Here is a 25,726-nt window from a genome sequence, read left to right as displayed (position 1 = left end):
TCACTATAAGCAGAAAGAGATATAGTCAGTCTGACGTTGCAGAAAAACTGGCTTGGCACACCCCATCTCTGGGATGCCTGCATACCTATGCCAGATGGAATTGCTGGAGCCTTGTGCATCCCTTGGTAAGCATGTACCAAGTCAATACACCTTGCACCTGTGCTTTGATGAACTACACCCAGGAGTGGAGAGCTGGGAGTGCACAGAAAGGAACTGTTCTGTTTGTATCAGGAATGGCAGCACACACTAATATCAGGTATAATCCTTCTCATATGGTAGGCCTTTTAGAGGCAAGTAACTAGTGACAGTTTCCTTTTAGAACATTGCTGTTCCTGCTTTAGCAACACACTCTCTCCCTCCACCCATAAAAATTTCTCCCCTTAATAACCCTGGCCTGTTAAAACCAGCTCATTCCTGGTGAAGGACTAAGTCCTAACACCTTTTTATGTTTTAATGAGGAACCCCAGTGTAAGCTCTCAACATGGGTTTGTGTGTGCAGGCTGAGTAGGATCTGTGTTTGTGTGCTATGTCGCCTGAACAAAAGTACCTGAGTATTTAAGAATGAAAACTTCAGTATGTGCATGGCAGGTCATGATGTGCACATGCACACACACACAGGGCATGCATACTTTAAATGCATGCGCACACACAGCTGTAAAGAAAGAGCTCCCTTTGTACAGCCTCTCATACTTCGGCAGAGTTGCTGCTAAGACACCTCACTCATCATTTCTTTTTTCCAGAATCCTGAAAAAGTACAGAGATTCAGAATATGGAACTCTGCTGACTCACTGTGAATGGCAAGGGCTGTGCAGAAAGAATAGTTATGGATGCACCATACTGAAGCATACACACAGACCCCCATACATGGAACCTGCTCCTTTGGCTGATTTAGGGTCACTGACACTGCTCCCCTGAGGCACAAATTATTGGTGTTGGAATGGAGCCTAGAAGCCCTGGTCAGGGACTAGACCCGAGTTGACCACTGTGCAAATGAACCTGAAAACACTCACTGCCTCAAAAACAAAAGTCCTAGGTGAGAGGAAAGAGCAGTCAAACCTGTATGATTAGCAGGCACAGAGGTTCACTTGCAATATTTTTCTCTGTTATTAGAGATGAATTTAGTGTCTGGTCTCCCCCCAGGTTCCTCAAATTGGGCATCAGAGCCATCTTAAGCATCATGGTAGAGGACTGTGGCAATGGTCTTGAGAAAATCTGGCGCTGTGATAATCTGTTGCTCTTCCACCACCTCAGAGGTGGGGAGTCACTCTTTGGATATGCATATACGTACATCTCTGAGCTAGCATGAGGTTCAGTAGCAAGTTAGAAGGAAAATGTCCTGTGGATGGCTTCTCATTATTTTTGGCCACTTTAAATTTCAGTCTGTGATGCCAACAGAGTGAACATAACCATGGATTACATATGAGCAAAGGGACTGTGAGTCCTGGCTGCTTCTATGTTACTATTTAAGACTTCCAGGGATCTTACAGCCTGCACAGTGCTGCACCCTCAGAACCCAATTCACATGCCCCACAGTTCATTTTAAAGTGCAACAGTAGCAAGATATACCTCATGCTAGGCTGGCCCATACAGGCGGTGCTGCACTTGGAGGATCCTGTGCTAGTGGAACCTGCCAGTGCTCCACTCTAGTCCATGGAGCAATGACACACTAGTCTAGTCAAAAGCCTGCCCCAGCAACTACCCCAGAAGTAATATCCAGGTCCTTGGTCTCACTCTAAGGCACTGAACATCTTACGCTCCCATGCATGCATGGTGAAAAAAAAACAAGGGGCAGAGCCAGAGCTTTGCCCTCATACTGACACATGGTTATAGAGTATTCACCACTGTATCATGTTTGAAAAACAAGGCTGGCTTCCAAATGCACAAGCAAAGGTCTTGCATTAAGACTGCTACCAGTAGGCTCTCTGAGTGGCACATGGACCATGCAAGATGAAGCCAACTCAGTCAGACCTGGGACTGCAGGATGCATCTATTCTTAGAGTCCTGGTCTTCAAAGGAACAGCCCAATGGCACCATCTCTGCCATCTCTGTTCTGTTCAGCCCAGGCCAACTGGCTCATATTCAACGAGGAAAGCATTAGTCTTTCCCCTCGTACTATATCTTGAAGAAATCAATTCTTAACCTGTACACTCTCCTACTCAGAATCCCAAGCCTTGGAAACAGCCAGGCAGCCACAGCCTGTCCTGCAGCAAAAAAAACAAAGCCCCAAGCTCAGGAGTGGCCTCTGAGTCTCTGTCAAGCAGCAGAGGTGGGGCTCCCTGTCCTTGTTCTTTCCCATCCCCAGTTGCTGGATTCTCTTCCTTTCTCTTTGCTGTTGCTCTGAAAAGTCACGGGCATGAGCAGATAGAGCCATAGGGGCAAGTGGTGACTCTTTCACATGATCTCAGTGCAGGGCCTGAACACAGCAAAGCCAACAAGGCTTTGGCGGTGCCCTGGCTCCACTCAGATGTATCCATGGATTCTGCAACCCTGCAAGAGGGTGGGAGCCCAGCTGCCAGAGGAGGGAATAAGCACAGTCCATTGGACAGGAGCAGCCTTGGGCTCAGAGTTGGGATCCCAGGGCAGCATTCTCAGTCCTGGAGGGAGAATGCAGAACCAGGAAGCCAGGGGCCTGGCTCTGCTTGCTTTGAACCTGGTTCAGCCAGTCACATCCATGCATACTGAATGCAATAGGTGGTGTTCTGACCCAGGAGTGTTCTGCACCCAAGAGAGACCAATTGGACTGACAGCAACAGGGCACTGGGGGCCCAGTGGCCAGAACTCCTGGGCTGCGTGTTTGGTCCTAAGGAGGAGACAGATTAGTTTGTTCCTCCACCTTTGTCTTAGTAGTTACACCTACAATTGCTACCTGCAAAGCAAGAGAACTCAGCCTGCATCTGTACCAGACAAGGAAGAGTCAGTACAGCTCTAGCTTTTTGGGAGAGCAGGTCAGCATTGACTGTCTGGCTCATCTCTGCAGCTGAACAAAAATTGATTGTCCCAGGGGAATAAGTAGAGGCACTTTTCTTTTTACATGAAGTCACTGTAATTTCTGCTTTTCAAGATGAACAAGCCAGGGGCCTCTGGGAGCCGCTAGCCAGACCATTTTGCCTGACCATCCCTGCCTCAGCCTGTATATATCATTAGGCCAGATGCAGGGACTGGCTAGCTAAGTGTGGGAGGAGCATGGCCATGCTAATCCTACACAACGTAGAAACACCGAACTAAGCTGGACTTTGTCTCCCCAGAATTAGCCAAACCAGGTGGGGCTGGAGGTAGTGTCAGGGGAAGTCAAGGCCACCTCTAAAATATTAGCTATGCAATTGATAGGGAGCACTACTTGGGAGACTTCCTGCTCCTTCTCCTGCTTGTTGTCAGCTACATGGGGGCACCAGTTTCATTTGTCTGCTACAGAACACTTTAACAGCACCACTTTTTAAAAGTGCCCTGTTGGAGGTGCTGCAAGCTGGGGCCTGCTCTAAGCAGTACTGCCAGGCCCATGCTCCTGACTACAGGAACAAATCCTGTGGTTCTGTTTCTTGTCTTGTCCCCGTCAGGGACAGAACCCGAATGTTACACAACACACCACAGGATAACTAGATTTCTGGTGCCTGGGAAGGGATTTGTCCAACAACTCCTCACTCATCCATGTTATTTAAAACATCCTCAACTGTTTTTCAGTCCATCTCATGGTAAAGGTCGTTGGTCAAGCAAGGACCCCAACAACAATTGTGGAGCAGCCAGCCAAGGGACTTACCCACTACCCGACTACAGCTTGAATTGTGTTAGGAAAGGAGCAGGAGAGAATTCCCCCATCCTGCCATGGCTCATTTGCAGCAAATGTACCTAGTGCATCCTAGCACTTGTGAAGGAGTCTGCTGAGAAAGAATATTGCAGCATTAACATTTGCTTGCAGCGCAACTGTCAGTATTAAGGAAGTCGTTACTCATTTAGCATGTGTCAGTGAAGACCCATTCATATGCCAAAGAAAATCCTGACAACAGCCATTTTGGATACTGCAAAGATCCCACCAACACCATTTTCTAGGCATGCCTGGTGATGGATATAAAAAGGTCCTTTTTTCACTTATTCATGCATTTGTAACATCTACTGCAGTGTTCTGCCCTGTTGTAAAAAGTGGTAGTGTTAGTAATTGCAATAGGGTTAGTTTGTACAGTATTTTTTCATATAATTAATGGAGGTGAAACTTACTGGCATATCTAGGCTGCAGCCCCATGCAAGCAAGCAGAAAGCAAAATATTTAAAATGGAATAGAGAGAAACTGGCTAGCAGGCAGCTAAACTCACCCTTTTGTACAGCCTATGGTCCACCAGAGGGCTTCAGATAGCAAAACAATACCAAAGAGCTATTAGCATAAAAATGGCATTAAAGAGACCTTAACAAATAGCTTCACTTTAATGAAGAGGAGACCAAGGGGCTCTGTTTGCCTTGAGAGAGAGGACTGTTCCCTGGCTGCTGGCTGGGGGGTTCCAGTTTTCTGTCAGGCAAGAGCAGATCAGAGCTCAGGACCATGCAGGGTGGTAAAATGCAATACAGAGATCAAATGGAAGCCAACAGTTATCCTGGTGATATCTCTAGGCCCCACCTACCTTCCCTTGCCCTACACACTATTTCATCTCTACCTAAATGTCACCAGCTAAAACAGGACTGTGCCCCAGCAGACTATTGTGACCTATGGACATTACCCATGCACCAAACATAGGTGGTCAAGTGCATATGGAGTCAGTTCAGTTATGCCAGGCTCACCCAGAAATGACACTGTCCCACCTCTCCTGTGGTTCTGAAGCAGGAACATTTGTAAACCACAGAGAAGGTGGGGCAAGTGTTTTCAAACCCAGAGTCATTAAATGTGAGAGTCTTTTTTGCTCATGTTCAAGGAGGTAGTCTGGGCCAGGGGCAGCAAGCATCAGGTACCACTGCAACCTCCACATGAAAAGCAGGGTCATTTCCTGGCCCTGGCATCAAGCACTTTCACAGCTGTTCAGCTGATGCACATCTGAAAAAGCCTTGAGTGGCCTCTCTCACTTTGTGTAAGAAACACACTCACAGGTCCTGCTGGCACTCTGAGATGGACAGAGTGCGTTTCTTTGGACCTGTGAACAGGTGACAAACAAGCATTGGTCACAGTTTGTCTGGGATGTTTCAGACAGGGCTGTTCTGCTGTTGGATTAGATAGGACCTTCTGAGAGCCCTGCCAGCCCAGCTGTTCTATAAGGCTCAGTGGGAATTTCTGGGCCTCCAACCCTACCAACAACTGCTGATAAGAAGTGAGTCTTTGTCTCTCTAAGGCCTGCCCATATCCTTATGGATCAGGGAGAAGCCTGAGCTGCACCACCTGCCACCTTCCACACACACTGAACTGACACTCATGTACCCTCTACAAAGTCAACTTATCATAAACCAAGACAACAGCTGTAGGCCTCTCTCAGTAGCTATCACATGATTACTGGGACCCATTGTCAGACATTGCAGCAAGCAAAAGCTCATGACCTCTGGGAGCTACCCACAGTCCTAAGCCACGTGACTGGTTCTCAGATGGGAGAAATCAGCTTTGTTCTGCTGAAGGCCTCTGGGAGGAAGCCAAGCTAACAGAGTAAGTGAGAAACTTCCCAGAAGCTGCTTACACCTGGACAGAGAGGGACTACTCAGCACTGATATGAGCAGATGTGGACCAAAACACCCAAACAGAGAGCCTTGGGGCCAGCTGGTTATACAGAAGCAGCCTGGAGAGACAATGGCACCTAGCCTTGCATCAAAGGAAGGGAGCAGTTTCTGGGGAGGGATTATTCCTGAGGTGCCAATTCCTGAGGTTGAAGTGGCCAATGTTTCTTCACTGTTCCTGTGGCTAAGATTCTGCTGCCCTCACTCTTTGTTGGACAGAGTTGTGCTCTGCCCTTCCCTATTAGCAGCACAGCTTCCTCCCCATCCCCACCTTACCTTTTCCCTGCACCCAGCCAGATCTCATTTCCCTTCCACTGGCAGGTGCTCTCTGTTCACTTATCATGCCCTCCTCTCCTATCTTTCTATCTCAGGCAGTCACAGGCCACCACCTATCACAACATCTCTTGTACTTGTGCCCAAAAACTTGCAAAGAACTTTTTCCCAACTACTCAGTTGGTCGAATACAAGATATCACATCTACCCAAAGAACCTTGCCTGCCTTGTGCTGCTAAGCATTCTCAGTGGGGAGGGGTAGGCTCCATCATGTCATCTGAAAGCTGCCACATTTTTCCTCCTCCCAGAGGTGGGAACACACTGGCTTCTTCCTACTCTTGTTCCTGCTCTTCTTAGTACATGTTTTCAACTCAGCTCATGGCTGTGGCCATTGTTTCCTTTCTGCATCAAAGTGACTCATGCTCTATTCCATGCTTTTATGGGAGTTCAAGAGAATTCCTAATTAGCCTGGAAGTGTCACATTTTCACCAGAAGGGATGAGCTGGGGCCAGGGAATAGACCCCTGCTGATGTGTATCTTCCTCATACTGCCATTTCTTGCAGGCTCCTTATGTTGCTTGTGTAGTTTTACTGAATACAATTTTAATCAACTTCTTGAAGCTGGTGGAACAACCAGTACTAGTAACACTGCAAAGGGATGTTACCTCTAAACCTTTGCAGTTGCCAGAGTAAAGCATGTGCACATCTTTCTGCATGTCTTGTGGAGGAGACAGGGGGAAGCAGGATACCCTAGGGAACATGGTCAGATCTCCTTTGGGAATCAGTCCAGAACCTCTCCAACAACCTGCTCTGCCTCACCGTCTGGGCTCAGAGATAGGTATAGGCAGCAGAAGCCAGGACTCGGAGATTCAGGCAATGGGCCTTGGTTAGGAAGATGATGTGGGGAGGGGTCACAGTTCTTTTCCTTTTTTGCCTTGGGTTTCTTCTGCATTTTTTGTTTAAAAGCGACCAAGCTCCAACTTCCCCATTTGACAAGCAGCAGCAACAACCCCTCCCCATACACACACTAGGTGCACACAAGAACACAGCTAGGAGCTGAAGCCAGCCAGGGTCATTCCTCACCCTAAGCCTCCATGGCGAGTGAGTGGAGCTCCTCTGCAAAGAGTGTTCAGCTGAGGACGGGCTGATAGGAGAGGGGAAGGATCTCAGATCAGAGAAACTGCCACAACCACAGCCTGGCTGGGCCTGGGGAGATAGCAGTTTAATGGAAACCCAGGCAACCTAACATAATCCAAGCAAAGGGCTCATCCTGCTCATAGCTGGGAGTTCATGTTCTGCCTACTGTCAGGGGACCCTTCCTGGCTGCGGGTACATGTGAACACAGGCATTCTGCCTGGCCAGGTGTGCAAATCTGTACCTTGCTCTGTAGTGTGAGCACACCTAGAAGTGAGAGCAGAGCACAAGGTCCCCACAGACCACCCTGCTCCCTAGCATGTCAGCACTGGACTGCTTTGCTTGCCATTTAGATAGGGATTCCATTTATTCAGAAAAAAACAGGTTCAGTGCTAGTGCCTTTCCATGGATTCTCTCCTTTTGAAACAAAGGCAGTTGCAAGGTAGGTCTGATATTGCAGCATCCCGCACCATACCCTGAACAGAAATGCTAAGGTGCAGCTTGGGAAGCTTGTAAAGCAGTTTGGAGACTCACTCTACACTTCTCTCCAGGGCTTCAAGCCCACCATCTGTAGCAGAGCAAGGAGCACAGCTAAGTCTGTTGGGGGCCTGATGCTTGGGGTGACCTGGGGATGGGCAGATGAGGGGAAAAGGCAATGGCATACCTGTGGCGGCAGCGTCGTAAAAACCGCATGATCTTGCGAGCAGCTTGATCCTGTTTCTTGGTGAGCAGACTGCTTCTAAACACAAAGGAGGGAGCATCAGGCAATGGCAGCATTGAGGAGAGTGTAAACACTGAATGGAGGCATCTTGGTCCTACTCTGTGGTCTTGCCTGCTTTGCGTATACAATACAGTCCAGCTCAAGGCTCGGGTAGACTGGACCATGCAGCGTGTCTGCACTTATCATCTATGTTCCCTGCAGCCAGAGAGGAAGTTCCTCCCACTTTGCATTTATTGCCCTCAGTGACTGATCCTTAGCTGCACCTTTGTAGAGACTGACGTGCAGACTACTGCATTGACATACTGACTCCTCCACCTGGAAGTGGAGGTTTTCCAGACCCCTCAGATTTTTATTTGAAAGGGGCTTTTGGAAAAGCAGATATTTCACAATTAATGCAAAGACAAAACAACTTGAGCAGGCCCAGGGAAGAATCTTAAAGCCACAGCAAGTAGAGCACACACCTCTGAGTTCAGAGATTGCTCCTCCTGTGGAAAGCATCATGCAGAAAAACAGATATTTCTTTCACTGCAAAAGCAGCAGGCAGTTTTTATTTATTTATTCGTTTTTGCATGCTAAAGTGTACATGTCCTTGATTCACAGCGTGTGTGGACAGGACACTATGTTTGTCTCTGCACCTCCCATCTCGCAAAACAGCACTGTTTGTCAAAGAATCTCTGCCCCTCCTCTCTCCCGTCGGCTTAGTCCCCTGTTCTCTCTGCTGCAAGAGCATGTTTCTGCCCTCCCTTAGGAGACCCACCTGAGTTTCTGTTGTACAATGGCAGCTGCTCGACGGTTCTGTCTCCTCTTCCCACACTCTTTGTAGCTGCGATAGTACTGCTGGATCAACACTGCTGCTCGGCGACTCTGCTGAAATTTTTTCTGTTCATAATAGCTTCGGAATTTGCTCTGGATAAGGATGGCAGCTTGTGTCATCTTTTTATAAAGTGCATACTGCAGAAGAAACAGAGAGAAGCTAAGGCACTCCAAAGGGAAGTCAGGCCTCCAAGGCCTCCAAGACTCATCTCACCAGAATGTGATGAGAAGCCAAACTCAGTTATGCCTATCTGACTGAGAACTAATCTGAAACAGGGCCCACTGCAAATCAGGAAAGGTACAATGCTGACTTGAAGACCTAATATATACTAGAAAAATTGTTTAACTCTACAACAGTGTCTGCTAGCAATGGTGTTGCTGTGGCAGTGTGATGTATTTAGCTTAAGTACAATGACAGACAGAGCATGTGAGACTTTAAGTAATGACCACCTGCTTTGCTCAAGAGCCCAGTTTACAACAAATGCGAAGTGGGAGGAATTTATGCTCTGTCTACTGCAGGCACACTTGCAAGCAATGATGAGCTGACAGCAGAGAGACTGTTGTTATTTTCCCTTATTACATTCAGCAAAACTCGCTATAAGATTCCAAAAGTCTCTGTTCTGCACAAACAGCTGTTTTCCCACACAGAAGGAGAATATAAGTAGCTGGAAGACTGCAGGGAATGACAGAACTAACTATAAGCAAGTGCTGAGAAAGGCACAAATACACAGAATGTGTAAGAGAACACATTCCTCTCACGTTTCCAGTCAAGATGACTGTATCTCTAAAGAGAAAGAAGCTAATTTGCTTTCTCCTGTTCATGGCTTTGTGGTGGGCTCACCACTTTTGCCTGGCAAGCCCGGCTTGGAGAAGGACACTTTCGATTGGTGGAACATTTTTACCAATCAGGTAACAGATGGGAGGGGCTTGCCCTGCCCCTGCTCGGAGGGGGTGGGCGTGAGGAGCCCCTGGACCTGATTGAAGACTGCACTTTACAGGTCTGGCAGACTTTAGGGGCAGGGCCTCCAGTGTAGATAAAAGCCCAGCATGCTCAGCACACTGGGCAGAAACAGCCAGGGACATTGGAGAGGGAAGATCCTCCACGGGATCCCTTCTTTGCCCCAGTGGTGTGCAGGCCAGCACATGGGGCTTAGGCTCTGGGAGCCGCATTGAGGCAGCTCGAGCCTGCATCCTCAGCAGAGGGCTGGCCGGAGCGGTAAGCAGACCAGCACATGGAGAGCTGGCCCTGGGAACAGCTCGAAGCTGCTCGGGCCCACACGGTGTGCAGTCCAGCACATGGAGAACCTGCCCTGGGAGCAGCTTGAGCCTGCTCAGGTTAGCCCCGGCATAAGCCAGATAACCAGAGCCCTGCAGCGTGGCCCAACCAAAGAACTAAAAGAACCCCAGAGCCTAGAGCAGAGCCCAGGAAAGGGGAGGCCTAGGCATAAGGCTAGGTAAACCCAGCCAGCAGCAGCTAGGTTCCCCCCCATGAGAGCTGGAAAAACCCTCGGTGCCCAAAGTGGGGCACTGGGCCAGGAGGGGAGGTCTCGGAGTGATGCAGACAACACTGGTGGGGCCTCTGATTGAGTGAAGGGCTCTGAGGCCCAGTTGATGGCTCTTTGAAGAAAACTGTAAGTTGCTGGGAGTTGGGTCCCACAAGGGAGGTATTCCTGAAATAAGGCAACCCCCAACCAAGAGGGAAGCCCCGGGTGGAAGTTTTCCTCCCAGCTAGAACCATAGAAGGGGAAGCGCCCCTTGCTAGCTGGGATCCAGGGGTAAACGCGTCTTATATCGTGTAAAACTGCACCTCATATTTTTTATACTTGTTATCATAATTATGAATATGTTGTACAAAATGTTATGGAATTGGGTTAGTTTGGTATAATGGGTTTTTGGCTTATCGTATTGTAAATATTTATCTGTATACCTTTGGTGTCGTTAAAAGATATTGCTAAGAATATTTTTGGAAAGTTTTCTTTTGTTACCTATTAGACTATTTACCTATATATATACTGAATAAGAAATAATCTGCATATTATAATTCAATAAACTGTTAATAGTTAAGAGCATTGGCGTGGAGTTGATTCTATAGAGGAAAAAGTGTCCCGCGCTCAAATCACTGGTGTCCTTCTCACAGCACTGTCGCCTGCCTCATCTATCCCTTCCAGTTGAAGACAGGCACACCCTTGGCTGTTCCCAGGTTACAGTTTGTTCTGCACTTTGCTCTGACACTGGGAGTGGAACAGCCAGAGTGCCTGGTCTCAGCATCTGTAAGGCTGGGGATGCTGCACTGACACCCAAACAATCAACAAACCCAACCTCACTGGGGCCTAACACTACAGCATTTTACAATGTGTTTGGATCAAACCAATTCAGGGTTGGGGCTGCTGGAGTGAGCACGCCTTGAAGCACTGCTGCCCAGAGAGACTTCTGTAAAAAGCATCTGCTGGAATGCAAATCTACCCTCAGGCCCCATCACACTCCAAACCTTCTTCCATCCCTGGTTGTTCCCAGACCAGGGAACCTTGAAGTCTCTAACTCCATGTCCACAGAACTTGGGCTCTGAAGTGGTATTCTCTGGGCCAACAGCTCCTCAGCCTTCTACAAGGTACCCAAAGGACCAGGTGAGAAATTGCTCAACATGTGCAGGATGTGCACCTCCTTCTGGACTCACTCCTGGCACAGAGCCCAGAAATGTATTAATGGCTTGGGGTTGTGCATACAGTTCCCTCAGTTAATGTATTCTATTGCAGAGTCTACTAACAGGCTTTCCCTCATGTAGCAAGAGACAATTACTCAACAGCCAACTTCACAGCAGAGCTGTATTCTATTACTGGAAGTAACTTTAACAGAATCTTTGTTTCATGTTTCTTCTTTTTGAAATAGCCCATGAAAAAAGCTTCTGTTTACAGAAGCCACATGTATTCAGGAATGTTACAGCATGTGAGCTTTTAATCCTCTAAGAGGTAAGGGCAGACTCTAGATCATCTGTGAAGGCTGCTCTGGAGTTCACAACAGATATCTGCAGTGACTGTTAGCTCTCTTTTGACAAACACAACATCTGCAACTGAAAGGTTGTCATCCCTGGTTAGTTTGCCAGCCTCCATTCAGCTCATTGCAGGGGAAAGGCAGCATGCAGCCTGCAGGCCCACCCCTACACACGCCCATGCTACGCATCATCTTACTGAGGAGCTGTCTCTTTCTCTGATAGGCATGTGGACTAACTCTGGCATTTACCAAATTTCATTCTTTGGAATTGAAGCAGTCATTGGGTGCTGGCTGTTTTGCCATCATTGCTATTCCCTCCTCATATAATTTAATAAGTAAATGAAACAGATTTTGGTTTTAAATTAGCTGTTGTAAAACACCCACATACAGGCTGATCGTTCCCTTTCCAAGTCTTAGTCCAGACGGGACTTGAGCAGCTGAGTTACAAACCCCTGAACAGAAGGACTTAAAAGTGGAAACAGTGATGCTTTGGTTGAACTCTAAAGGCACTCCAAGATAACATGACACTGTCAGGAGGGATGTGACAGTGGGAACTGCAGCCCAGGCACCCAGAGATGCCACTAGACCGGCACGCAGTTTCATGGGATCCCTTCACCCGCCCTGCCTTCTGGCCAGTGGGAAGTAAAAGGACAAGGAATAAAAGAGAGCAGTGTTCGCCACCCCTCAAAATGAGCTACCACTAGGCATTGTCTTTTCCTAGCCCAGTGTCACCAAACACACATATGTAAGAGTGGACTTCACTACTGTACTTCTGCAATGACAGGACATGCTCGCGGCATTGCAGCTAACATCTCTTCTCCAGTGAGAATGTGTCTGTTGCACAACAGTCTAACTAGCATGTATTCGCTATTGGGCAGTATCAAATCATTGTACTGAACACCAGGTTTTCCTTATTTCTGCTGAACATGGAAGTCTGAGACCCAAGGGGAGCAGTTTTTGAAACAGCATTTGTGTATTCATTACCTTCAAGGCTATCCAAGTAAGCTTGGGGGAGAAACAGAAAATACAAGGTTAACATTAGTTCTGCAAATAAAGAATTGAGAAAAACCCAAACAATCTTCTCTCAAAAGCAACATAACCCAGGCCCAGGACCAGCTTTAAGCAGGTTGGGAGAAGGGATACATGTTCTGGAATTACAGGAAACTTCATGCTAGTACATGTGCCTTTACATGTATGAATCACAGCCGTGGTCCAACTGAGTGATGCTTCCCTAATCACCATTTCAATCAGACAGTTCCATCAGAGCACAAGAATCTGCCTTTCCCTCCAGGATTCTAATCCTGTGTGTTAGTCCAAGACTGGGGGAGGAGTTTGTTAGAACTGGTGCTACTGGGCTGGCATTGTTCCCATTTTTAAAAAATCTTCTTTTTCTGGGGTTGAGAAGTCAGCCTAAATCTTGTCTCCAGAGCAGATTCTGGTGCATGGTCTCAGCTCCGGGGTGGCTTAGATAAAGTTAAATACTGGCTTTCCATATTTTTAAATTTGGCATGTACAAAAGAAGCACCCCCCCCACCCCACCCCTCCTTGTCTGACAGTCTTGAGCACAAAACCAACTTCAATTTCACAATGAAATTTGGCAACTTCCTAGCCAAAAGTACAGTGTCACCATACCAGTATGTAACAAGGTGGCAAAGACACAGGTTACTGGGAAATATTGCTTGTTTCTTCTGTCCCATCTCAAACATGCTGTTGCACCTGCATGATTGTTCTGGGTTCAAACTGGCCTGTCTCTCATACTTGAGGAAAGATTGGTTTCTTCTGCACTGTTGGATAGCACAGTGCATAATAAAATAGGGAAAGCATATGCATCAGAATTCCCTCCAGGAGAAATGTGTTCAATTCAGGGTCGTTCCTTCTCTTTGGAGCTCAGTCCCAATGTAACTCATTAATCAAAAGCCAAGGAGATCCTGAATTTAAGACAATCCCCCAATACTTAGATTCTATACATAGAAAATACATAACATTGTTATAATTTTCCACACATAAAATCTTAAGATTGGAGGATTGTTTTAAATTTGTCCCAACCACTACTGCAGCAGGGGAAACAGTGGTAGGCAGCAGGCAGTGCAGAGCAAGTAGCTGGGGAGGAGGGTGGTAGGGAGCAGGCAGTGAAAGATCTAAGGCAGCTTGCTGCCTGCCACCTGCTCCCCCCTCCAACAGCCTCAAGTCCCTGCTTCCCTTCCCCCATCCACCCCCCCCCAACACTGCTTCTGGCACCCCTGTCTCTCTTCTTCCCCCTGCAGCCACAGCCCAGCTTCCCTTCCCTTCCCCTGAACCCTTATTTCCGATCCCTGCCTGCCCTTACCCTCCTCTCCCCGCATCCTTCCTCTGGCATTGGCAGGCTCTGCCCCCACTCTAGCCTGGGGCACAGAGCAGGGCACAGAGCCAGCACCATTACTATGAGCTACATTCCCCAGGCTAGAGTGGGGATGGAGTCCACTAGCACTGGAGTAAGGGTAAGTGAGGTGGGGCAGGCAAGCAGCAGCTATGGCTCTGGCTCCAGTCCGGGGTTGATGCTAGACCACTGCCCTGTACTCAGTTCCAAGACTTTTCCCCCGTGCCATGTTAAATGTGGGGGACCTCATCTCAGAATCAAGTAAATATGGTAAACAGAGACTTAAAATGCTGCGTAGTGAAAAGCACGTGTTGGCGGCTTTTCCCACTTTGGGCTTATTCCCAATGCAAAGTGCCTGTGCCTGAGGGTGCTTTATGATTGCACAAAAAGGGCAGGCCTTGCTTACCTGTTTATATTTTCGGTAACAACGCTGAATGACAGCAGCAGCCACTTCCTGCTGCTCCCGGAGGGGACGGCCCTGCACAAAGAAGTGAAAAAACAATGACTAACAAACTGAGCTGGCAAACCAGAAGGGAAGATGTAAACTAATGGTCTGCTGCAGCTGGCAAGGGCTCTGATTCCTGGCTCCTTCCTGCTCAGCTCCCACCAGCAGACACTGTGAAAAAGGTTTCATTTGCAACTGGTAAAGGAGACAGAGACCCTCTGATTCCTCTGCAGACAATGAGCTAGTAACTGGCAGGACAAGATGAAAACAGGTGGCAGACCGAAGGCTGAATCTTCATGAATGTACTTAGAGAGTCACAGGGCTTCCACTGGAGCAACACTATGCCAAGGTGGAGTTGGGGCTGGGCATCCTGACTCCACTGGCCTGTTGAACCAAACCAGCAGCATGCGAGATATGGCATAAAAATAAGGGGTGAGAGGAAGGGGCCAGGAGGACACACTGGGGGACCTCTTGTATTCTGTAAACATATATTCTCTGCATTTAATTTCCTGGCAGACTCTGTTTCCTTCCCCCTCCCCCTCCTCCCAAGGCATACCAGCACAGCAGACTTAAGTGTCCAGGGCAAACTTACAGGAGAATGGGGAGGGAGGGCACATGTGGTTCAGAGAGAGGGTTGAGGGCAGAGGGCACAGTTCTGTGAGTGGGAAGGACGTGGCAGGATGTGGTGCATGGGTCCAAGAGTGGGGTTGAGGGGAGGGAAGTCTTACCCAGCCAGGAATGTCTAAACAATACTGGCTGAACTGTTGCCTCCATCTGCTCTGCTCAGCCTGGATCTGTTGCTCTTACAAACAACAGTAGCCAGGAACTGTTTTGGAATTCCCAGCCCAGCAATGCTGCTTAGGTGCAGACTCCATAGGAGGTTGGGAGTGATTCCAATGCCCCTCATAACTTGGCACCTGGGGTGTGTATGCCCTCTCTCCCACCCTTAGTGCACTAGTGACTCACCTTGTATTTCCTGAACACAGTCTGGACAAGTTTGGCAGCTTCATAGAGCTCTCTCTGCTCATGATCGGACAGAGTTAGCTGTGCAAACTCATTCTCAACCTTCTCGCTGGTGGACGCACTCAGAAATTCTGACCAGTCTGCTGCTGAAGGAAGGCTGGGTTTCTCAAAAGCTGTTTCGCTGATTGGTGAGCCGACCGGGCTCAGGCTGGTGTTTGAAGAAGGGGTCAGGGGTTCACTATACAAACTTCTGAAAGCAAAGCCAGAGTGTGAACATGGTCACATGAGCACATGGTGGCTACTGCTGTCTGACACATTCTGCTACTCGCTGCCAGAGTGGAGCTTGAGCTTAGACAACTCTTAGGTCGCACTGACCTCCTAGTACCTGCCGTGCGTGAGCACACACTTGGCTTTGGTAGGAATTGGGAACAGGTTGGACTATGGCCTGGCTACAGTGTCTGCAAAACAAGTTCTACAAGTCTGATTTATCCCCGTGATATTTTTTCAGGGTTTTTCACTGTAGAAAGTTGCCTGGTATAGTGAAAGATGAACAGGCAGGGGTTGATGAAGCCAGCAGAGGAGGCTCTCTGATGCAACTGAGCTGCTGTCACTGAATAGCCCTGCCCATGACTCATGGGACAAGGGCAGCTCTGAAATGAGGTTGGTCTCAACTGGCTCTTCAGTCACAGATTTAATTCAGACTAAGTTAACAGCAAAGAAAAGCTGCATGTTATGAGTCTGGGTGACCCCAGACATGAAGGGGATGCTTCCAGGCTGCAGCAGGCATCCCACTGGGGCTGCCTCATCTGTCCTGTCCCCACCACAAGCACCACTTCCATTAAGCTCCTTCTTCACTAGAAGCTCTGAAGTCAGGGCCATGTTGCAGACCACACTGATCCAGGCTTGGAGCCTTGTATCACCAAACTCTGTCTGTGATGTGGGAAGAACATGATCATCCTCACCAAGGCACTGACCTGCACAGAGGAATGCCACTCTTGAGTCCAGGACTCTAGTCTGCATGTGTGTGGGAACATGAGTAGTTATGTAACATGGGACACGTTTGCACTATATTCTCAGACCATCAAACACTCATCATCTTTGTGATGCGGATGACAAGGGGGAAGGGTGCACAGCTGCCCTGTCCTTCTCACAGATGCCGCCCGATGTCCTTGTCAGACACCCAGTGGCACCTACAGCCCTCAGATCATATTACACCCAGTTAGGCACAACATGTAGGTAGAAGCCTGTAGCTGAGCTCCTTGCCCTTCAGCATGTGACAAGGAACAGAGGCTGCAGTTCAGGAAGGACACATAACAAGAAGGTGTTCATTGGGTAATAGCACCTGGGTCTCAGCTGGAGAATCCAGAGAGGAATCCATTTCTCGAGCCCCTATCACTCAGCACTGAATATAACCACTGAGACCCTCCAACATGCCCTCGCTTTAGAATTTGGCTGCTGTGTGGCTACTGCTGGATTTATCCTCTCATCCTTGCTTTGGGGAGAATACCTCAGTGGAAGTTAAAGGCTTGTGACATGGTTTGTGGAATTAGGGATGCTGGCCCAGAGCTTCCACATGTGGAGTTCCTGCTTGCCTATCCTGCCCTAAGGCTTGAGAGATCAGGAAACAGGCCCTAAGTTCTCAAATCCTCACTTCAGTCTTATGGCTTCCTACTACAGTGTGAGGTCATCCGGTCCCCAAAAGAACTGTCTGCCTGGCTGTGCCCTCTTCTGCCTCACACTCCATGTCCAACAGGGTCTGCTTTGCTGCATGTTTGCTCTGTTCTATCAATTCACAGCAGTCCCCAGCAGCAAGGTGTCGGCATTGCCTGCTGTTTGCATGTGCAAGACCAAGCAGGAAAGTTCTAGATTCCTTTGCATTAAATTTGATTCAAAGTCCAAGGACTTAGGAACACACACACACACGCACACACCTGCAGTAAAAGAGGGCCATGCCCATGACTGCCTCTGGATTCATCACCAACCTGATCTGTGCAGCACTTGGCAGATGGTCGACATCAGCAAGGTAACTGGCCAGCCAGCTCATGGTGGTGCTAATGGCAGCACCATCTGTCCTCTCCACCAGCGGCGACTCCATTGGCACAAAGTTCTCCCGCTTGATCCTGTCAGGTGTCGCTTCGATGATGTGCTCTGCCAATGTCATCATATTCACCTGGGAATAGCAGACAACAGCCATGCTCATGGGCTGCTGAGCCATGTCTCAGACCTCCCTTGCTTCTTTGTCCCAGCCCTGACACTCCCTCAGTATTTCTGTTTAGAAATAAATGTACCTAATTTGGGTTTTCCCTGCGCCTCTGGCTGGATTGGCCTTCCTGCCCCTCCCAGTCTGTTTGTCACTGCTGTACTCAAATGTTTCAGAGCATCATGCAATTCCCCCACCCAAAGGGATGGAAAGAGCTACACAGTGCAGCCTTAATCCACTGCAGCCTCACTCCTTCCAAAGCTCTGGTGTTGGCAGCACCAGCACTCTGCACAGACAGTATTCCTTTATTTACACCAAATAAGGCAAGATAGTTGCTCCAGGTAACATGTGTGAGCCCCTCAAGGAATATGACAAGGCATGGATTGCCTCTATGCTCTAATGGGCGATTGCTGGTACATACAAGGTGCCAGTGAGGCTGGAATATCTGGGGTGGATTTGTTTGATGCCACATGCTAACTTACACCCACACTTGGCTCAGTTAAGCAGTAATGTCGTGCAACAGCTATGATGTTTTCTGATGTCATCTTTGCCAAATTATGCAAATGTTTATGTTCAGAAAAGGTTAAAAACCTTCTGTTACCAGAGTCACTAATTGTTGCTGTTAACCCTGAACAGTCCAGTAACGAGCAGTACCACTTTCTTGGTGGGAGCAGCAAAAAATCCTGCACATAATCAATGGCTGGTGTGGGACAGTGCCTGCCACTGCTGTCATACACCAAAGCACAGGTGGTCTGACTAGTGATTAGCACCAGCCAATAGACAAAGGTCCAAAGGGTAAATGGGGTCAAAACCCGAGTCAGAGTCCAATTAAGGCCAACATGCTAGGCAGAACAAAGTCAGGGATTGAGTCAGGACAACTACCCATGAGAGCCAAGTCCCAACAATCCAAAGTGTGAGGCAGAGGCCAAAGTCCGATCAGAGTCAGCAAATGACCTCATCTAGAATCAGGGCACAGAAGCAAAGAAGCGTGCAAAGGATAGCAAGGCTCCTGACACATCACAGTGTCCCCAGGAATGCTTATATAGTTCGAAGTATCCAGTCAGGGGCTGGGAGACACTGACCAGTGGAAAGCCCTTTCAGAGTGGGACCCCTTTCCTTGTTCTGCTTTCTTCTATAAGCTGTGGCCTGGTGGAGGGCCAAGCTAGTATTTGGTCCCCAAGTCCTTAGACTGGGGGTTCAGGATTGGGTCCTGATGTTACCCCCTCTCTTATACCCAACTTCCAGGCAGGCTGACCACAGTTTTCCCAGGTGCTTTTAATGGAAAGCATGAAGTAGTGCTGGGGCAGGTACTGGTTTCCAGGTGTAGTCTTCCGGACCACATTCTTCCCAGTCTCCCAGGAACAATAACCAGCTGTGTTTAAATTCTGAATCTAAGATCTCCCAAACTCCATATTCTTCATTCCCCTGCACAACAACAGGAGGAAATGGCTGCGTGGAGGGATTTTTCTGTATACAGCTTCAGCAACATGTGGAATACTAAGTGAATTTTGGGGGTCTGGGGCAGCCACAGTTTGTATCCGATGGTGTTGATTTGATGGACTATTGGATACAGCCCAATTTGCAGAAGGCTCTCTCTGTGCGTATGCACTCATGGGATAACCATACCTTCTGGCCAGTGATATAGGTCAGGCCTGGCTGGCGGCAATGGTCAATATAACATTTTAGGTTTCTTTGGCTTGGTTCACTTATTTCTTCAAATCCTTCTATATATGATGAATGTACTGCAACCATTTAGAGGCCACAGGATTGGGAAACATCTAAGGCAGCTTGGTGTGGAACTGAGGATGGAAACCTTTATTTACAAATGGACAAGGAGGACCAATTATCCTGTTGGTAACTGCTGTAGCAATGAAGGTATTGCTCCAGGATTTGACTTACTCTTTCAGCCAGGCCACGGGATTGGGGATGATATGCAGCTGACAGGTGGGACAAAACTCCAAGTAGGCACAGGGCCTCTTGCCAAAATGAGGAGGTAAACTGAGACACTCTCTCTGAGATTAAATGCTAAGGGAGTCCACAGAGGTGGACCATGTGGATATTCAGAGCTGTGATTTCTCTTTGGTAGTAGGTAACACAGTGCAGGGAATTAAATGTTCTTTTTTCATAAAATTGTCTAGCACCATCAGCATCGGGGTCCAGTCTGGTAAAGACAGAAGCCACTCGTAGTCAGTCTAACTGTTCCAGGACAAAGGGCAAGAAGCATATTCTGGGTGGTAATTTGGGTTAGCACCTGGTAATCTACACAGAGGCATAGACTCTCATCTCCCTGCCTGCCCCTCCCCCCGCCTCCATAAATAAGACCAGTGTCCCGACAGGTGAAGTGGATTTCCTAATAAATCTCTTAGCTAGGTTCTTTTGGAGATCCTTGTGCAGAGTGATTAGCTTGGGTTTGGATAGGACTTATATTTGCCCTATGGGTATCTTTGTCCCAGGCTGGAATTCAATAGTACAATCATAGTCTCAAAGTGGGGGAAGGGTGTCCAAGTTCTTCTTTTCCCAGAACGTTGACAGTCCCTATATTTGGAAGGAAGGTCTACTACCATGTCAGGGGGGCAGGTCTGCCCTCAGTGTCAAAGGTACGGATACTCCTAGGATCTTCTGAGCAATGGGTTCCCAGGCATTTCAGTGGTGTCTCTGGAAGTGATTAGAGTAACACTGACTTCCTGCAACTTTCACAGCACAATGGGGTCATGCAGCATTAGCCAGGTTATCCCCAGCATTAGAGGAAAATGTGGAAAATGGATTACCCTGAAGCTCAGCATTTCCAAACGCCCTTGGATGTCTACCTCCAGCGGGAGCGTCTCCTGCATTAGTGGTCTGGAGGACAGTATGGACCTATCAATGGTCTCCTGCATTAGTGGTCTGGACTGGCTGTCTAAGGGATCATGTAATCTCTGGGTGGTCTCCTCATCCAAGAAGCAGTCAGCAGACCTAGAGTTGAGAAGAGTGGTCAGCTCCAAGAATGGCTGAGGTGAGCCGGGTATATACAGCCATTGGACCAATTGCAGCTGAGGGTCTGAACTAAGAGGCAGTGAGTGGGCCCCACTAAAGCCTGAAGCTGGATGAATATTATGGGTAGTTCCCAGGCCTACCCCACTTATTGGGCCTGTGCGTTGACATTTTCTGAACCCCCCCAATTATGGGCTGGACAGAAGGCAATGGTTTGCTAGGGCTCACCACAACAGAGGCACTGGTAGTGCTGTTGGCATTTCTCAGGAATGAACCTTCAACAACTCCCATCCACCTACATGAGCTCAGAACAGGTGTAAGTGTGGAAGGTGGTGTGGAATGGGGAAGCCAAAGGTGGCAACCTCTTTTCTTCTTGATGCCCTTTTAGCCTGTTGTCAAGTTTGATGACCAAGTCAATAAAGGTATTTTGGCTGGAGAGTACTTCCACATGGGTCAGCTAGTCCTTGACTTTTTCCTTAGGACCCCCTATTGGAACTGGATGGCCTCATTCCAGTCTGTGTCAGCTGCATAACAGCAAAAGTGGGCTGCATAGAAGGTTGCTGTGCCTGAACCTAGGTGGAACTGTTTTTGGTTTATCGAATATTGCAGACAGAGCCCAAAGTTCTGCATCCCCCAATGCTTCTCTAATAATTGGGGAGGCCCAATCTAATAGGGAATCCCCCATTAATAGGCTGATAACAAAGGCCACCTTGGCTTGATTGCTGGCATATGTACAAGGGCATGTTAGAAAGAAGAGATAGCACTGGTTCATAAACCCCCAGAAACATGACAATCACCATTAAGTCTGGGGGTAGTTGGATTACCAGGTGCTGGCCCAGTGAATGTCCTCAGAAAGAGTCATTTTCCGTTTACAATTGCTGGCAGTCATCAACCAGATGGGCCAACTGAGCCCTTGGGTCCAGGTTTTCCATAAGCCGTTGACTAACTTGGACCTGCAGGACCTGGCTTTTATACTTTAACTGGCTTGGCTCTTCCTGAGTTGTTAGCTCCCACTTCGAGGAGTCTAGGGGTACAGGCTGGCCTGTGGGATCCATCCTGTGGGTACTACCCCCTTGCCCAAGTAGGCTGGTCCACACAAAATATGTCACACACCAAGGCATAGATGGACTGACTTGTGATTAGCACCAGTCAATTGCCAAAGGTCCAAGAGGTAGCAGGGGTCAAAGCCAGAGAGTTACAGCCTGAATCAAGGCTGAAATGCTAGGCAGAGCAGCGCCAGGGAGTGAACCAGCTCAGGTACCTATGAAAGTAGAGTTCCAACAATCCAAGGCATGAAACAGAGACAGATATCAAAGTCCAAGTAGGATCAGCAAGGCATGGTTTGATCTAGAATCAGGGTGCAGAGGCAGCAAAACAGCATTTTTTTTCTTTTATTATAAAAGTATCAAAAACATAAAACTTTTTCCTTCTTTTAACACAAACTTTCTATTAAATCAAGCAAGCCATTACATTTAACAGTTAAACACATCTCTCCCACTTCAACAGAACCACCAAAAAAATTCATCCGTTTCCCCATCCAAAACCAAAAACTTTGCAAGTCTGCAGAAGACACTAAACTGGGAAGCATTGTGAACATGGAGGATAGAAGCACAATTCAAAAGGATCTTGACAGATTGGAAAGTTGCAAGTGCTACACCTTGAAAAGAATAATCCAAAATACAAGTACAAAATGGGTAATACCTGGCTGGATGGCAGCCTCGAGGAAAGAGATCTGGGAGTCCTGGTAGATCAGAGACTCAACAGGAGTCTGCAGTATGATGCAGCTGCACAAAAGGCTAATGAGGTTTTAGGATGCATCAATAGAAGATTAGGTGCAAGAGACAGGAGGTGATAGCACCTCTCCGCTTGGCACTGGTTAGGCCTCATCTAGAGTACTGTGTGCAGTTCTGGGTTCCACATGTTGAAAAGAATGTGAGAAGTTAGAAAGGATTTAGAGGCAGGTGACAAAAATGATAAAGGGCTTGGGAACCAAGTCATACAAGGAGAGGTTGAAGGAGGTAGGCATGCTCAGCTTACAGAAAAGACGCTTAAGAGGGGACGTGATAGCAGTCTTCAAAAACTTGAAGGCCTGCCAGAAAGAAGAGGGAGAATTCTTTTTCTTTCTTACTGCAGAGTAGAACACAGACACATGACTTCAAGTTGCAGCAAAGTAGGTTTAGACTGGATATCACGAAAAACTTCTTCACTGTGAGAATAGGAAGGCAGTGAACTAGACTGCCTAGGGAAGCTATGGACTCTCCACCACTGAAGGTATTCAAGAAGAGGCTGGACAGCCACTGTTCAGGGATGTTCTAGGCACAGCCATGCCCATGTTCTTCTATGGGGATTTCCCATGCTTCTGGGCTTTCCTAGTTGCCACATGGGGCTGGGAGGAAATTCCACCCCTCAGCACCCTTTCTGCTACATGTGTCAAGGTGTTTCTAAGCCTTCCTCAGAGGCACTGGGTGCTGGTTGCAGCCAAGGCTAGGATTTTTGACTGGGGTATGCCAAAGCTCCTGCTGCAACTTGAACCCAGAGGGTCCTGGCTAGAAGGTCCTGCCTTCTTCTCAGGGTCAGACCAATCACCATATCTGAAATTAGGAAGGCATTTTACCCCATGATCAGATAGGGTTGCCCTCTTCTGTAGCATGAGGCATAGCCCTCTTCCTAGGATGTTTTGAGCTTATATTAGCAAACTTTGTAGCAGCAGTATTTTGACCACTGTGGTCCTGCTTTACCTATGGCAGGTTCGGGTATTACATCTTAGGTTGTGTCAGGGTTGGCAGCAGTTTTACTAAAAGTTTAGATTATGCATTTGTATAGCATGGCTTGGACAGTGATGAACCTGCCTCAGGCAGGGGGTTGGACTAGATGACTTCTGGAGGTCTCTTCCAGCCCTACTTCTCTATGATTTAACACCATGTATTATTCAAACATAGGAATTGAAATAAACAAAAAACCCCCAGACAAACAAACAAAAAAGTCCAAACACAAAACCACATCAGCCAATCCTGGGCACAAGAAAAAATGCTCTGAATCTGGTACATTTTGCACAATGTTCATAGCAACAGAACTGCCAACTTGGCCCTCTGCCACCCTTTTTCAGGTTTTCCCTGTTCTGATTCTTTTTGTTCCCTTACATAGTACAGGTTTACCTTATTCAGCCCTATCTTTGAACTGGTGATTAAAAGACATTCTAAAATGTCTATACACAATTAAAAATCAGTATCTTTCCTCTTGCATGCAAATGTCCAGTTTGTGGGAACTTGCTCCATAGCACCATCTTATGCATCACAGGCCATATCCCTACTAATGTCTCAAGAAGGTATCCCACTCTGATCCATATCCTCTTTGCAACATGGCATTCCCAGAAGACATGCCTTTGAGATAGCTAGCCCTTAGGTACTACATTTCACTATCCAATCCCCAACTCTTCTATAGCTGCCAAACCAGAAGGATATGGTGGACCATCAACCATTCAAAATCTGTGCTCTTCCAACAAGTGTCTTAAAAATATCACTCCACACCCTTCATGATCTCTCCTTATTCAAGCATCCTACTGGAGTGAGATGGCTCTTTGATTGGACAAATTAATGAATTTTCTAGCATTCTCTTAGGATTTCTAGACCCACTTGCTGCAAATTGTATTTATTCTTCAGTGCCTCCAAGACAGCATAAAAACTTAGTGGTTGTAATGCCTATGGTCTTGTGCTTGGGCAAATGTCATCCTCCCACTCCTCCTCCACCCCAGTCTTCCACAAAGGCCCTGGTGGTATCTCATAAAGCCTGCAGCTTTGGATTTACCTCCCACCACCATGGTGCAACAAAGGCTCGTATATTTTACAAAGATAAACCAAAATATAACTGGAAACCCCATCCCCCACACCCCTATGTCCTATATAACAACCCTCTGACCCAGTGCTCCTGCTAGGACCAAAACAAGTTACATAACTTATTTTGGATCTTGCATATCATCCTCCACTGAGGTGGAAAAAACATCTGCATGTAGAGCAGTGATGGCAATATCAGTGCCTTAATTATTCTCATCTTCCCCTCCAAAGATAGTTTTCATGACCTCCAGAGTCCTAGTAACGGTCTCACTTCCTCCACCACAGTTTGTACCTCCAGTCCTGGGTCAAAATTAATTCCCAGCACTCACCCCTCTCCAACAATCTTGACCCCAATATGTTTAAATCCCCTGCATCCTCATATACCATGCATTTAACTTCGCTATGTTCAACTTAGCTGCCATCACTTTTCCATATTCACTTGGATGCCTCAGTGCCCTTTCCAGGGACAGGCAATCTCGACAAATGACATTAACAGTGCCCATATATGCTACACACTTGGTTTGGTCTCCATCTCCCCCAGGTACAAGCACCCCACTTATTCCACCACTGATCCTTATCTTCTCCAACAATGGTTCCATTATATGTATAAATAAAAAAGGAGGGCAAAGGGCACCCTTGCCACACTGCTGACTGTGCCTCTATTTGTTGCCACAAGTGACTGTTGACCAACACTTGACTTACTATATTTGAATACAAAATTTGAATCCATCCTATGAACATGTGGGGGAAGCCCATCCTTTCCAGAGTGGCCAGCAAAAATGTGTGTACCATGTGATCATATGCTTTTTCTTAATCCAGGTTAAGTATGGCTACATTTAGTTTCTGATGTCTGAAAAACCCAACCACATCTCTTAGCAGCACCAAGGCTTCATGGATTTTTCTTCTCAGTACTCCCAGAACCTGATCCAGTGTCACTGCCTTCCCAATCACCCACTTCAGCCTCTCTCTTATATTACCTTTGCAAAAAGCTTATAGTCAAACTTCAAGAGGACAGTGGGTTCCCAATTACTCAAAACACTGGGGGAGATTTGACATGGCACTGAATTCCTTCTCAAACCATTTGATGTCGAAGACAAAGTTGGAAGTGGATGCTCACTAGGTGAAAGGAAGAGAGCTGTGGAAGTTGAATGTGGCACTCATTCAGAGCAGGTTATGACACTATCACCCTTCTTGAAAACCAGAGTAATCACCCCGCTTTCTATGCCCACCACCAAGTGTTTGCCCCTTTTCATTTTCCCATGCATTTCCAGTAAGTCTGGATCTCCCAAAAAATTGTACAGAATTTTTTTGAGAATCCATCCTCCTGATGCTCTGCTCTTCCTGTAGCTTCCCAA

At 47.5% G+C, this 25,726-nt stretch overlaps 1 protein-coding gene across 2 annotated transcripts in view; it reads right to left on the bottom strand.

Annotated features, from left to right (window-relative positions):
- Positions 1-25,726, bottom strand: part of CAMTA1 (calmodulin binding transcription activator 1) — a 1,290,304-nt gene that overhangs the window by 12,746 nt on the left and 1,251,832 nt on the right. Inside the window, exons 16-22 of one of the 2 annotated variants that reach the window (XM_059716189.1) lie at positions 17,354-17,541; positions 15,375-15,621; positions 14,370-14,441; positions 12,592-12,612; positions 8,564-8,757; positions 7,750-7,824; positions 4,305-4,335 (exon numbers count right to left, since the gene is read on the bottom strand). In XM_059716189.1, the coding sequence (XP_059572172.1) occupies positions 4,305-4,335; positions 7,750-7,824; positions 8,564-8,757; positions 12,592-12,612; positions 14,370-14,441; positions 15,375-15,621; positions 17,354-17,541 (828 nt within the window). The remainder of the gene's footprint in view (positions 1-4,304; positions 4,336-7,749; positions 7,825-8,563; positions 8,758-12,591; positions 12,613-14,369; positions 14,442-15,374; positions 15,622-17,353; positions 17,542-25,726) is intronic. The other variant, XM_059716188.1, reaches the window with a different exon arrangement.

Source organism: Alligator mississippiensis, chromosome 13 (assembly GCF_030867095.1).
Source record: "Alligator mississippiensis isolate rAllMis1 chromosome 13, rAllMis1, whole genome shotgun sequence".
Classification (NCBI taxonomy): domain Eukaryota; kingdom Metazoa; phylum Chordata; order Crocodylia; family Alligatoridae; genus Alligator; species Alligator mississippiensis.
This window is presented reverse-complemented; position numbering and strand designations above follow the sequence as displayed.